We start from the raw sequence: 12,986 nt of genomic DNA on the forward strand, positions 1-12,986 counted from the left end.
ACTGCTAAATTGCACAATATTAACATTACACAGTCTTTAAATAAATATGCACAAAAAACCCCATAAACCAGTAGTTTTATTCCCCCTCGTCATGAGATTATTGCTCCATTACTGAGACTGCCAAGCGGGCACTGCCCTCTCACCCCGACCTGAGGTCTGGTAAGCACAGAGTTCTTGTGAAATGTTTCTGCAGCTTTGTACCAGACAAAGGAACTACCTGTTGATTCAGCGTTCGACCATCAGGTCAACGGCTATTAAAATCAATGATGGAAATCACATCACTCAAACTGAAAGCTCACAAGTGTAATTCTCCCTCCGCAGGAATACAAGACCGGGTAACATTTACCATCGTGGGGGTATAATTGTTTCAGTCCCTATCACTTATTATCATGTACGTATGAGAGAACGCATTAAGCACAGTAACTATCTAACCTTCCTGTTACTCTGTATGACCATGGGGATGGGTCTATTTACAGGTGATACCTGTGTACACAGGACAAGATTCATGTCTGATCGCAACGTGCACTGAAGTTGCATCTTTATAAAAAGCGCAGAAATTGTGCGCAGTTCTAATCTCTAGATACGTTTTGATTTGAATCTGGGGGTAAGAGCGCTACACCTACATCATAATATATAATAACAACTCCTAACAGTATAATCCAAAACTTTTTTTTTTTCAATTTTCTTTATATATTTTTTTTTACATTTACATAAATACAGATGCTTTCAGTTCGTTCTATGCACACAAAGCATTTTTATAGTTGTGTACAGTTCTGTGCTAGCTAGTGGGGCGCATACATGTCATTTTTATATGAAAGACTATGTCGTATCAGTCATCACTATCAGTCGGCGCTTCCACCTGCCCTGTAGCGGGTGTAAAGGATACAGGTGAGAACTAGCGCACATACGACAAACCCAGGACTTGACTCTGCCGTATGTGTCAGAACGACCTGACTGTACATGGCTGACGTCAGTCCCTTCTCCCTCATTCCAGGTTGTAAGGAGTCATAATTGTAAATTGCATGTGGGTATGAACTGCCTGCAGTTGCGCTCATTGGTGTAATCTCCGTTTCTGGCCGTGCGCGGAGCTATTTCACGCATGATACGTTGAACGTCGGAACATGAATCAGACCCATTAGGGCTAGATTTACTAAACTGCGGGTTTGAAAAAGTGGAGATGTTGCCTATAGCAACCAATCAGATTCTAGCTATTATTTGTTTAGTGCAGTCTACAAAATGACAGCTAGAATCTGATTGGTTGCTATAGGCAACATCTCCACTTTTTCAAACCCGCAGTTTAGTAAATATACCCCATAGACTCTACAATACTAAGAGCAGCAGAAGTTTGTTTGTATCGGGTAGTTTGTAAAACAACACACAGAGAAGAGATCCCGATGAGATTACTTCTAGGAAATATTAGCGGAGGAATGAAAACAAAACAGAATATCTGATTAAGTCAGTGTGTCCCAACCTTTCAGGACTCTACTAAAAAGGGGGGAGGCCTATTGCCTGCAAACACAGATAGGGGGCGCCCTACCAACCAAGGGCAATTTCTACTACGGCAACAAATTATTCATTCCATGTTCAGCTATAACTTATCTGTTTTCTCCCAATACAAATTAACACAAAATGTACCAACCACATTAACACATCGCCATCACTTTCAGCTAAAACCAACTTAAATCACGTTTTACATCTACTTCTCTCATCATGGAGTCACTCCATACGGCCATCTGCCAAGCTGCAGTGGCTGCTGAACCACCACCCCCAGCATGCCCTCTCTACCAGCTGCCATGCTGGAGGCTGGATTACAATAAAGCTGCAGTAAATAAACAGTTTCAGCAGAAGAGACGAGTACCTTGCCGGGGATGCTGGTGTAATTGAAGGCATAAACCTCTTCAATGTTCCGGTCAATACTCCCAGAGTAGCTCTTGCCAAACTGCGCCGGTTTGATGTCCGTGGGCCGGCTCTCGGCCTTGGTAAACCTCCCCACCATGAAGGGGACCAGCAGACACTGGCAGAGGCAGACTGTTAGTCCTGACGGCCTCATCTCCCCGGTAAGTCCTGACCTCCGGAGACGGCGCTCTCAATCCATCCAACGACCTCTCGCCATGGACTGGAACAACGCTCGGACAATACTGATAAACAGAAATAAATATAATGTCTATAATCTCCGCACTGTGGCTCTGGATCGATGCAGATCTTTGTTACAGGGAAGGAAGGATTAAAGAGAGAAAAAAGTTAAATAAATCATCAGATAGCAGTGACTATATAATCTATTATTCTTCCTAATGCATTTTACAGATAATTCTGTACACTGGAATTGTTCTGGCTTGATTGAAACCTGGATGAATATGATTAATTATAATCTTGTGATGCAGAGCACAGAAATCTGTTGTCTGATCTGCACAAATTACTGCTAGATCTCTTTACCAGTATTAATATATATATATATATATATATATATATATATATATATATATATATATATATATATATATAATTATATATATATATATCATCTATCTTATATCTATCTATCTATCATCTATCTAATATCTATCTATCTATCTATCTATCTCATATCTATCTTATATCTATCATTCTATCTATCTATCTATCATTATATCTCTCTCTAATCTATCAATCCCTCATATCTATATGTCTCATATCTATTTCATATATATTTATCTATTAATTTAATTACCTAGTTATTATCCATATCTCCATCTATGGCTGTACATGTTATGATGCACACACAGTAATTATATAGACACATTTAATGGTATTTCCTGGTAAAGACATTTACAGTCTATGCAGCTACAATAATACAAATTGAATGAATGTCCCTGCATACATGTACATACTGGATGTGACATTTGTACAATCCATGCTTCAGTGATTATTATTTACCTGTCTGTGTATTAGGATGATGCTGAGCTCTCTTCTGTTCTGCTGGTGGCCTCAGGGCTGTCATAGTCACCCATCTCCAGTGCAAATAATCACTCACCCACCAGACTGCACAGCGCACAGGCACTGGGCAAAAGGCACCAGCACAGTTCCCTCCCCCTCTGGCTCCCCATTGGCTGTTCTGAGTATAAAAGGGGACAGAGCAGCAGGACAAGTGACCAATCACACAGGATCCTTCTGCATTTTTCTCATTTTTGGTTGTAAAGCAAAAGTGTCAGGTGCAGAGTGAGCTGGAGGTGGACGACAGCGCCACCTGGTGCTGCAATATGGAATTGTGATGTCACCTTACAGCTTGCAATCACCAGAAGAACAAGAAAGAAGGGTGTAAATTGGGGCACTCTGGGATGTTAATTGGTGAATAAAACTTAATCCTTTATTAACACTATTTAAAATATAAATGTATCCTGATCACTGAGAACTAGCTAAAGATAACATAAAATCATTGTGAAATTGTGATGTGACTGATATAATATGTGAACAGTAGTGAATTTAAAAATTGTATATTAAGTGCAATGACTTTGTTGCCACATCTGATTGATCTGTACAGACACTTATATTCGTGTATCATAATTCCTCCCTTATTGAATCTTTTTCAGTAATTATTCAGCTGTTAAAGAGACAATCTGATCTCTAGGGTCAGGTCTGATCAGTATGTCTTTAATAACTTTAACCCTGTCATGTATGTAAGGTATAACACGCTCTCTATATGATCACTACATGATCACAGCTGTTATTAAAGCTGAGTCTTTTGATTTATTAAAGCGTCACTGATTGAACCCCACGATACAGATGTACAGAGTGTGATTTATTCACTGACACCACAACACAGTTCAACAAATTGCATAGAAATTGTTGATCAAACAAAGTTTGAGTGATCATCTCATTCGCATCTATTTAACGTCCCTCAATTATGAGGCCACATTGCCGTCCAGTTCTAATATAGCAGCTTTACAATATCAAGTGTCTGTACAACCTGATCACTATCCTAGATGTTTGTTTATAGAGTACAGACTTATAACTCATGGGGGTAAATGTATGAATCTCAGATTTTTTCAACTCGCCGGAAATCGGCGACGTTGCAGGTAAAATTTAAAGCGGAGTTGGCTTGTAAAGGCAAGTTTGCCTTTACAAGCCATCGTCGCTTTAAATTTTACCTACAAAGTCGCCGATTTTTGGCGAGTTGAAAAAATCGGAGATTCATACATTTACCCCAAGATCTGACCCTAATTGCGAACCAGTATTGTAAGTTCTCAATACTTCTACCATCTCTTAAATAATCTATGGTTGTTATTGTAGTTTGAGATAGATTAGGAACTATTAGATAAACAGCAAAACTTAGTGTATGGAACAACAAAACGATACGCCGACACACGTTTCACTAATTCAGCTCTATATTTACAGAGGTCTAACAATACTATCCAATGTACAAGTTGGAGAATATCACCCACTGTAGAGGTTGGAGAATATCACCCAGTGTAGAGGTGGGAGAATATCAAACAATGTAGATGTTTAAGAATATCATCCAGTGTAGAGGTGGGAGAATGTCACCCAATGTACAGGTTGGACAATATCACCCAGTGTACAAGTTGGACAATATCACCCAATGTACAGGTTGGAGAATATCACCCAGTGTAGAGGTTGGATAATATCACCCAGTGTACAAGTTGGACAATATCACCCAATGTACAGGTTGGAGGATATCACCCAGTTTAGAGGTTGGATAATATCACCCAGTGTACAAGTTGGACAATATCACCCAATGTACAGGTTGGAGAATATCACCCAGTGTACAGGTTGGAGGATATCACCAGTGTAGAGGTTGGATAATATCACCCAGTGTACAAGTTGGACAATATCACCCAATGTACAGGTTGGAGGATATCACCCAGGTTAGAGGTTGGATAATATCACCCAGTGTACAAGTTGGACAATATCACCCAATGTACAGGTTGGAGGATATCACCCAGTTTAGAGGTTGGATAATATCACCCAGTGTACAAGTTGTACAATATCACCCAATGTACAGGTTGGAGAATATCACCCAGTGTACAGGTTGGAGGATATCACCCAATGTACAGGTTGGAGGATATCACCCAATGTAGAGGTTGGAGAATATCACCCAATGTAGAGGTTGGATAATATCACCCAATGTAGAGGTTGGAGAATATCACCCAATGTAGAAGTTGGACAATATCACCCAATGTACAGGTTGGAGGATATCACCCAGTGTAGAGGTTGGTGAATGTCACCCATTAGAGAGGTTGGAGGATGTCATCTAATGTAGAGGTTTAAGAATATCACCCAATGTAGAGATTGGAGAATGTCACCCAATGTAGAGGATGAAAAATATAACTCAATGTAGAGGTTGGAGGATATCACCAAATGTAGAGGTTGGAGAATATCACTCAGTGTACAGGTTGGTGAATATCACTCAGTGTACAGGTTGGTGAATATCACTCAGTGTACAGGTTGGAGGATATCACTCAGTGTACAGGTTGGAGGATATGACCCAGTGTAGAGGTTGAAGGATATCCCTCAATGTGGAGGTTGGAGGATACCACTTAATGCAGAGGTTGGAGAATGTTACCCAGTGAACAGGTTGGAGAATATTAACCAGTGTACAGGTTGGCAGATAGCACTCAATGTAGAGGTTGGAGAATATCACCCAATGTAGATGTTGAAAAATATATTACCCAATGTAGAGGTTGGACAATATCACCCAATGTAGAGGTTGGACAATATCACCCAATGTACAGGTTGGACAATATCACTCATTGTAGAGGTTGAAGAATATCACCCAATGTAAAGGTTGAAGAATATCACGAAATGTACAGATGGACAATATCACCCAATGTAGAGTTTGGCGAATATCACCAAATGTAGAAGTTAGAGAATATAACCCAGTGTACATGTTAGACAATATCACCCAATGTAGAGGTTGGAGGATATCACCTATGTAGAGGTTGGAGAATACCACTCAATGTAGAGGTTGCGTTATACACTCAATAGCACAAATCCCTGCCCCTCTGTTCCATCAGATTGTTTTTCTTTTGAGTCTGGTGAGAAGCTTTGTGTAAGTAAATATCTGCTTTGGTTTACAGGGTGTGTGACTGCAGATTAATTATAGTGTCCACTCTGTGTTTATGACTAATTTCATGTAGCCGTGTTCATGTCATTGGGTGTTTTAGTGGCTTACAGTACGCTGTACCTCTTGATACTTGGCATTTGCAGGTCTGTGTTTTTGGTTCTAGGAATGTAAGAAAATATATAAACCAGGTTTAGCTGAGGAGCTGGAGATCAGGTACAACAGGATGACTGTGGGTGCAGGATGTCAGGATAACCAGGATTGCTGGGAGATGATCACTTGGTAATGCTGGTCATTTGCAGAAAGATATGCCCTTTGGAAATGCAGGATACTTGCAGAGAGATGATCTCTTGGCAGAAGTCAAATACCAGCGAGCAAGTCAGGATCAGATCACAGGAGTTTTCACAGGGAGACCAGCAGCAGTGATTGATGAACTGGCCCAGACTGCTGGCACAGGCAGTCTCTTAAAAGCCAGAGACAGGTTATTAAGATCAGAACACATGATGGAGGTTTAAGCCCTTTCTGGCAGGAACACATGAAGGTACAGCAGACTCTAGGGAGGAGATGCTGAACTGCAGCCACGGCAAGTCGTGACATTCTCCCACTGAGCTATCTGCTGATAATATCTCTAGATCACATCACTCTGAAGAACAGAAACTAAAGAACACCAGTCTCAACCCTACATTGCAGCAGTAATCCTCTGTCCCCCAAACTAGTCTGCAGTGGTCTCTTCCTCAGGACCCTGAAGTTAGTGACTCCCTCACCCCTAGTATACTACCAACTTATTCTACAATACACAGCACCTGGAAATTGATTGAATATGAAAAGAGCTTGGACATATTATTGAGATGCTATTGATTGATCGTCATGCTCAGCTTTTGTTGGAGAACTTGGGGCAATAATTTCATGTGCAGCAATATTTCATGTCAGTATTTAATACAAACACAGCCAGTAGCTAATTGGTGCTGTGCATTGCTGCTGAGCAGTGTACAATACTCAGATCTGCTCATTTGCTGAAATCCATTGATTTATCACAATCCTGTAATCTTACCAAGTGGTAGAAATGACCTGAGACACTGACATTGGGGGGAGGGGGAGGGGGGATTTATCAAGCTGTGAATTTCCAGCAGGTTTGAAAGTGGAGATGTTGCCTATAGCAACCAATCAGATTCTAGCTATAATTTTGTAGAATGTACTAAATAAACAATAACTGGAATCTGATTGGTTACTATTTCAAACCCGCCGGAAACTCGCAGCTTAATACATTTCCCCCTCAGTGTTGTTTGCTCAGCAGACAGCTGGGGCACATAATATGATACCACAAGAGATGAAATGTACACAGGCAGAAATAACAAAACCATTATAGTACTATATAATACATAAATAACACAGTCAGGTGCTAATTAGACAAAATATATATTTTAGAATTTAGAGAGGTAAGGATTTTATAGACAGACACACTGGCGAGGTTACTGTTCCTTCACCCATGGAGGGTACTACAGCTCAGTATCTGGGTCTGTCTGATTACAGCGCAGCATTGGGAAGCTCTGTATTTCTGTCACCTTATTACAGCATTACGCTGTTTTCACAACTGTTTGTTTTACTAACCAGGTTCTGTGCTTTATTCACACATAAACATGTATACTGCGGAGCACGGATCACATGCACCAGAAGGCAGATAACAAATATTTATTCAAGCTCTTGAAAGGAACATTTATAGGTGATATCAGAATGGCAGGAAAACCCATCTTAATCACTGAGAACATTATCATATGTTTTATTGGGATATTTATCCGCTATATATGGGCAGTTACACATTTTGTCAGCTAAGATCAGTGTAATGAATGTTTTTATCATTTTATTTTTTCAGCACTCTGGTTAATTCTATTAAATGACAGTACAGACACACCTGCCAATTATCCTGCTTCTGGACTCCCAAAAGAGTGTGTCTCACCTGGACATGGGTATAACCTCCATCAGAGGCGGGCATTGTGGGCACTTTTAGTTGTTGGGAGATACTGTTATTATTATTGTTTATTTATAAAGCGCTGACATATTACGCAGTTCTGTACATTGAGGGGATCATGATACAACAAAAGAATAACATAGAATTACATGAAACAGAAGTTAAAGATGGTCCTGGGCAGATGAGCTTACAATCTAAGCAGTGCGGGGAACATGAAATACATAAAGTAGCAGAATAATAATATATCGGGGGGGGGGGGGGGGGGGGGAGTGGTGTGGCTATGGTATCAGCCACCAATCATAAAGCAGCCACTGGTGATAGGCGTTTCTGTGCAGCTAGCGGTGGTGGGAATATAGTTGGAATTCAAGGATAGAGGAAGAAATTATTGAAAATATTAGATAGATCAGATAAAACAGTAATAAGTATTAATGCAGCTACAGGAGAGAATGAAATGACATCCTGTTCTTCATAACACAACTAGAAAACAAAATGAATTCTACAGGTGTTGGACATAAGCTGCACTGATTCACCTTTTTTTTTTTTTTTCAATAGAAAACCATTTATTTGTTAGTCAGTGAACACTGCCATATTTCAAAGAAAGTTCATCTCATGAGTAAATACATTTCCATTATACCGGCATTTTCTTTCCTCTCATTATACACAGTGCAGTGTATTCATCATGGCTGCGCCCAGTCAGCAGATGGTGAGAGTGTAGGAGCCATATAAAACAACATATATGACATTAATTATAGTCCAATATCAGAGCACTAAAACTGAAGCTATAGAAGATTTTCTTAGCATTTTGTAGTAATTGCAGCTAGTTAATCTTTTATTTAAAATGTTACAACAACAGAACATAGTTTGCAGTTACAGGATTGTTGTGATATTCGTATTTATACTGGATGAGATTGTGTTTTGTACCTCATTTTCTTTACTGAATAAACTGAATTTATGCCAAAACGTAGCCCAAGCACATATTTACTGATAAAGGGATCTTTGTGTAGGAGAGATTGTTAACAATTAGCGCAGCTTGTGTTACAGACAGGTAAACACGGCCAAAACCACCTTATTGTAATAGTTCATGTTATCTCACAAAGAGAAATGTCTTCCTGGTTTTATTATAGTCTATTATAGGCACTGGGTAATGTAACGTGCAGACCGCTCTAGCACAGTACTATCTATGTGCGCTATATTTCACTGGCTGCGTTATCTCATTATATATTTCTCTGAAGCCTTGGCTGAGTGACTGATCATCCTTCTGTAGAAAGAGCCCTACTGGACTTACATGAATATAATCTATCATCATCATTTATTTATATAGCGCCACTGATTCCGCAGCGCTGTACAGAGAACTCATTCACATCAGTCCCTGCCCCATTGGGGCTTACAGTCTAAATTCCCTAACATACACACACACAGACAGACAGAGACTAGGATCAATTTTGATAGCAGCCAATTATCCTACTAGTATGTTTTTGGAGTATGGGAGGAAACCGGAGCACCCGGAGGAAACCCACGCAAACACGGGGAGAACATACAAACTCCACACAGATAAGGCCATGGTCAGGAATTGAACTCATGACCCCAGTGCTGTGAGGCAGAAGTGCTAACCACTGAGCCACCGTGCTGCCCAATCCACCATACCTTTTCTAAATTGGGGCTATCCTGCCAAAATCAGGACAGTTGGGAGTTAAGATCTCATAAGATATGAATTGGCTGTTGAAGGTTTTATTTTAAAGACCGTGTCAGGGTGAGAAAGTTCCCAGCAAGGTGGTCAGTTGAGTGAGATAACTGAAATTAGATAATGGGGTGGAGATTGTCCAATAATAAAGGCGTTCCTAGCTGTGTGGAGGGAACACGGCTATTTCCACACCGCAGAAGGGCTTGAAGTTTGTACCAGCTCACCCCTGGCAGTCTTTGGGTCTTGTCCTATACTGTTAATGATATTGGTTTTCTTCCTCCATGTTGTGCCAGTCATGGGCTCACTCTGAGCCATGTAGTAAAAAGATTCACACCCACAAACGTACACGTCATGAAGACAGTCCTGATCCCCATCAGAAGGGGGGCCAGACAGGGTCACGCTGCCCCCCTGGTTTTTGTATGGAGTCCTGTGCTAGTTCAATCAGGAAGAGCCCTGATATTTCGGTTGTCCAGGTGAAGGGGATGAGATTGCCATATTTGCAGATAACATGTTAGCAATCACCACTAAGCCAGTCACCTCTCTTCCAAATTTCATATTAGAATTACTGAAATCTGATCAATTATCTAACTTTAAAATAAACTATACCAATCTGTAGCCCCCCGACCACATAAAATGTGCTTTTCCCTTCACCTGACATCCCAGCCATTTCAAATGCTTAGAAATACTGGTAACCAAAGACCCCTCAGGTTTATACAGAGCGAACCTCATCCCATCCATCTCCAAATTACGATCTAAGCTCCGTATATGGCGTTCCCGAGGGCGCTTTTAGTACCCTACAAGAGAAATTTAATCTACCCCCATACAAGTTTTGGCTCTTACTACAAGCTAGACATTTTCTTTCAGTGAGAAGGACTCTGACTGCATATAAGGAACTCTGCTGTTTCCCAGGAGCCTAAATATACCATCTCTGTTATTTATAAAATGCTAATAGAACATTTGTCAGATCGGAATTTGGTCGGACACTGACCAGATCTGGCCCAAGATCTACCAATATACCCAGGAAGCTCCTCAAGCTTATCAGTATTATAAATGCAGTTCAAGGTCCCGTCTAGATGGTACAGGTGCCCCCCTCCCAATTGTCTGACATGCACCCGGGTGTCTCTGGTGTTAGCTGTAGGTGTGAAGGAGGCCTGGGGACACCAGGCTACATTTGGTGGGACTGTCCTAGATTAACCTCCAACCGGATCAAGCTCAAGCTGCAAGAATCCTGAGGTGCCCTGTCCCCCTTGGGCCTGGTGCTTGGTTACTTAACCTCAAGAATATGCCGATCTCTCAATATATGAAATCACTTCTAAGACGCAGCCAATGCACCAAACACAATAATCCCTGTTCGTGGGAAGTGCCCCCTCCTTACCCCGAAGAAGAGGCCGACCAGTATAGGCTCCTTCATGACCATGGGCGACATGCCATGTCTGGTCTAGATCCTGTCACAGATCTGACAGTAACTTGGTATAGGTGGATAGTCTAAAGGATCCCCAGATGATGGAGGGATGACGGTACACCTTGTGATCACAGGAGGACTACGAGCGGAAACTGGCATGGTGGGGGACATTGCGGGCACCATAACCCATTATTATAACAATGCTGCATCGTGGGTTGTTCCTGCACATTACCCATTGTCAGCCAAGATTCCCTACTCCATGGATAACAGAGCGGGGGGGGGGGGATGCAGGAGGTGCTTCATGGCGAGAGGGGCGCAGGGAACCCCAACACCGGCCCCTCTACCCCCAATACTAGTATCTAACATGTCGCCCCTCTCATAACGCACATACCGCCATAACTTCCTGTGACTGGATCACTTCTAAATAGCTTAGTTGTGGCTGGATCATGTAGAAATAATTTATTGTAGAAATGTATTTCAATCAGAGGTGCAGGCACCAATGTATAATTTGAAATGCACTTATCCTGTTACATTGGGATGTGTTTTTGTCACAAGTTCTATGGAAATTTAGTGGATCCCTTGTGGCTGCCAGATGATATTGCTCACTCAGGGGCGCGGAGTCTAACGGGTAGGTGGTGTTCGCCAGAGACCCCAGCAAGAGGGTATGGAGTTTGCTGCCCCTAGTCCGCAGGTCACAGTCCCCTAGGTGAGTATTGTCAGAGTAGTAGGCAGAGCTTGACACAGAGGAGAGATGACAACAACTTAGAGAAGCACTTGAAAATAGTAGCAGAGAAGCTGACCAATAGTAGTGCTGAGCAGAGGTTCAATAGAGATGCTAGTGGAGTAGGACTTAGATGATCCGTAGATGGTAACTCAGAGCAACAGCAGATGAATTACTGGTACAGCTGCAGTCCACATAGAGGCAGTAGCGGAGTAGAAGTTAGCTGATCCGAAGATGGTAACTCAGAGCAACAGCAGGTGAATTACTGGTACAGCTGCAGTTCAATAGAGGCAGTAGCGGAGTAGAATAGCTGGTCCGTAGATGGTAACTCAGAGCACACCAGGGAAGTCAGACCGAAGGGAGCCAGATCCTTGCAGAGAGTGAATGAACAAGAAGAACAGGCATCGGACAAGAGAAAGTGGAAGGTTTAAATAGTGCTCCAAAATGCCAGGACCAATGGAGAACAAGTAGAAGTTAATGAGAGAGACGAATAGGTTTGCACATACGTAAAACCGATGGTGGATGCATCCAAGGTGTAATCAGGATACCAGAATCACCGCTTACAGGGGGAAGGTAACACCGCCGGTGCCCGTCCGCGGGGCCGGCGTGTGACAGTTTTGTGTGCAAGTGTCATTGTTTGGGTTTGTAACATTGCTAGAGGAAGTCTGTTTGCTGATAGCAGGCAATGCTAAGTAAGTCTTTATGTGAAGTGACAAACACCTGTTTAATCTGTATACCCAGCAGGGGGCCGCTGCCTGGCTGTCTGGTGTGACTGCATCTCAAATAATGCAAATATCAAGTTTTAGCACATAACATAGAAGTGTAAATATTGTTAGCTTTGCATTGCATGTAAATCCATGTTTGGTAAACAAATTGCATCCTGATTCTAAAAATAGCCTGTGAAGCTGTGTCCAAATCTGTATAAAAGCACTGTCTTGTATTGGAAAGTGTTCTTCTGATTCCATCTGACCTGAGCACTGATACCTTCAATCAGTGTGACTGCAAATAAACTTCGCTTGCTTTAAAGACCTGCTTGAAAACATCTTCCATGCTGAAAATCCTGTGACCTACAGATAAGACCCTAAATCTAATCCGTTCACGGATGTCTGAGGTTGGGACCCAGCACCCAGTACCACCGCTCTGCCCGCTACCCAGCAGCTC

General features: G+C 41.8%; 1 protein-coding gene across 3 annotated transcripts in view; it reads right to left on the reverse strand.

Annotated features, from left to right (window-relative positions):
- The window catches only part of SIDT1 (SID1 transmembrane family member 1), a 63,003-nt gene extending 59,943 nt beyond the window's left edge, over window positions 1-3,060 (reverse strand). For 2 of the 3 annotated variants that reach the window (XM_075197427.1, XM_075197425.1), the window contains exons 1-2: window positions 2,914-3,060; window positions 1,859-2,202 (exon numbers count right to left, since the gene is read on the reverse strand). In XM_075197427.1, coding sequence (XP_075053528.1) covers window positions 1,859-2,050 — 192 coding nt within the window. In that variant the 5' untranslated portion in view covers window positions 2,051-2,202; window positions 2,914-3,060. The remainder of the gene's footprint in view (window positions 1-1,858; window positions 2,203-2,913) is intronic. The other variant, XM_075197426.1, reaches the window with a different exon arrangement.
- Window positions 3,061-12,986: the final 9,926 nt, after the last annotated feature.

Source organism: Mixophyes fleayi, chromosome 2 (genome assembly GCF_038048845.1).
Source record: "Mixophyes fleayi isolate aMixFle1 chromosome 2, aMixFle1.hap1, whole genome shotgun sequence".
Taxonomy (NCBI): Eukaryota; Metazoa; Chordata; class Amphibia; order Anura; family Limnodynastidae; genus Mixophyes; species Mixophyes fleayi.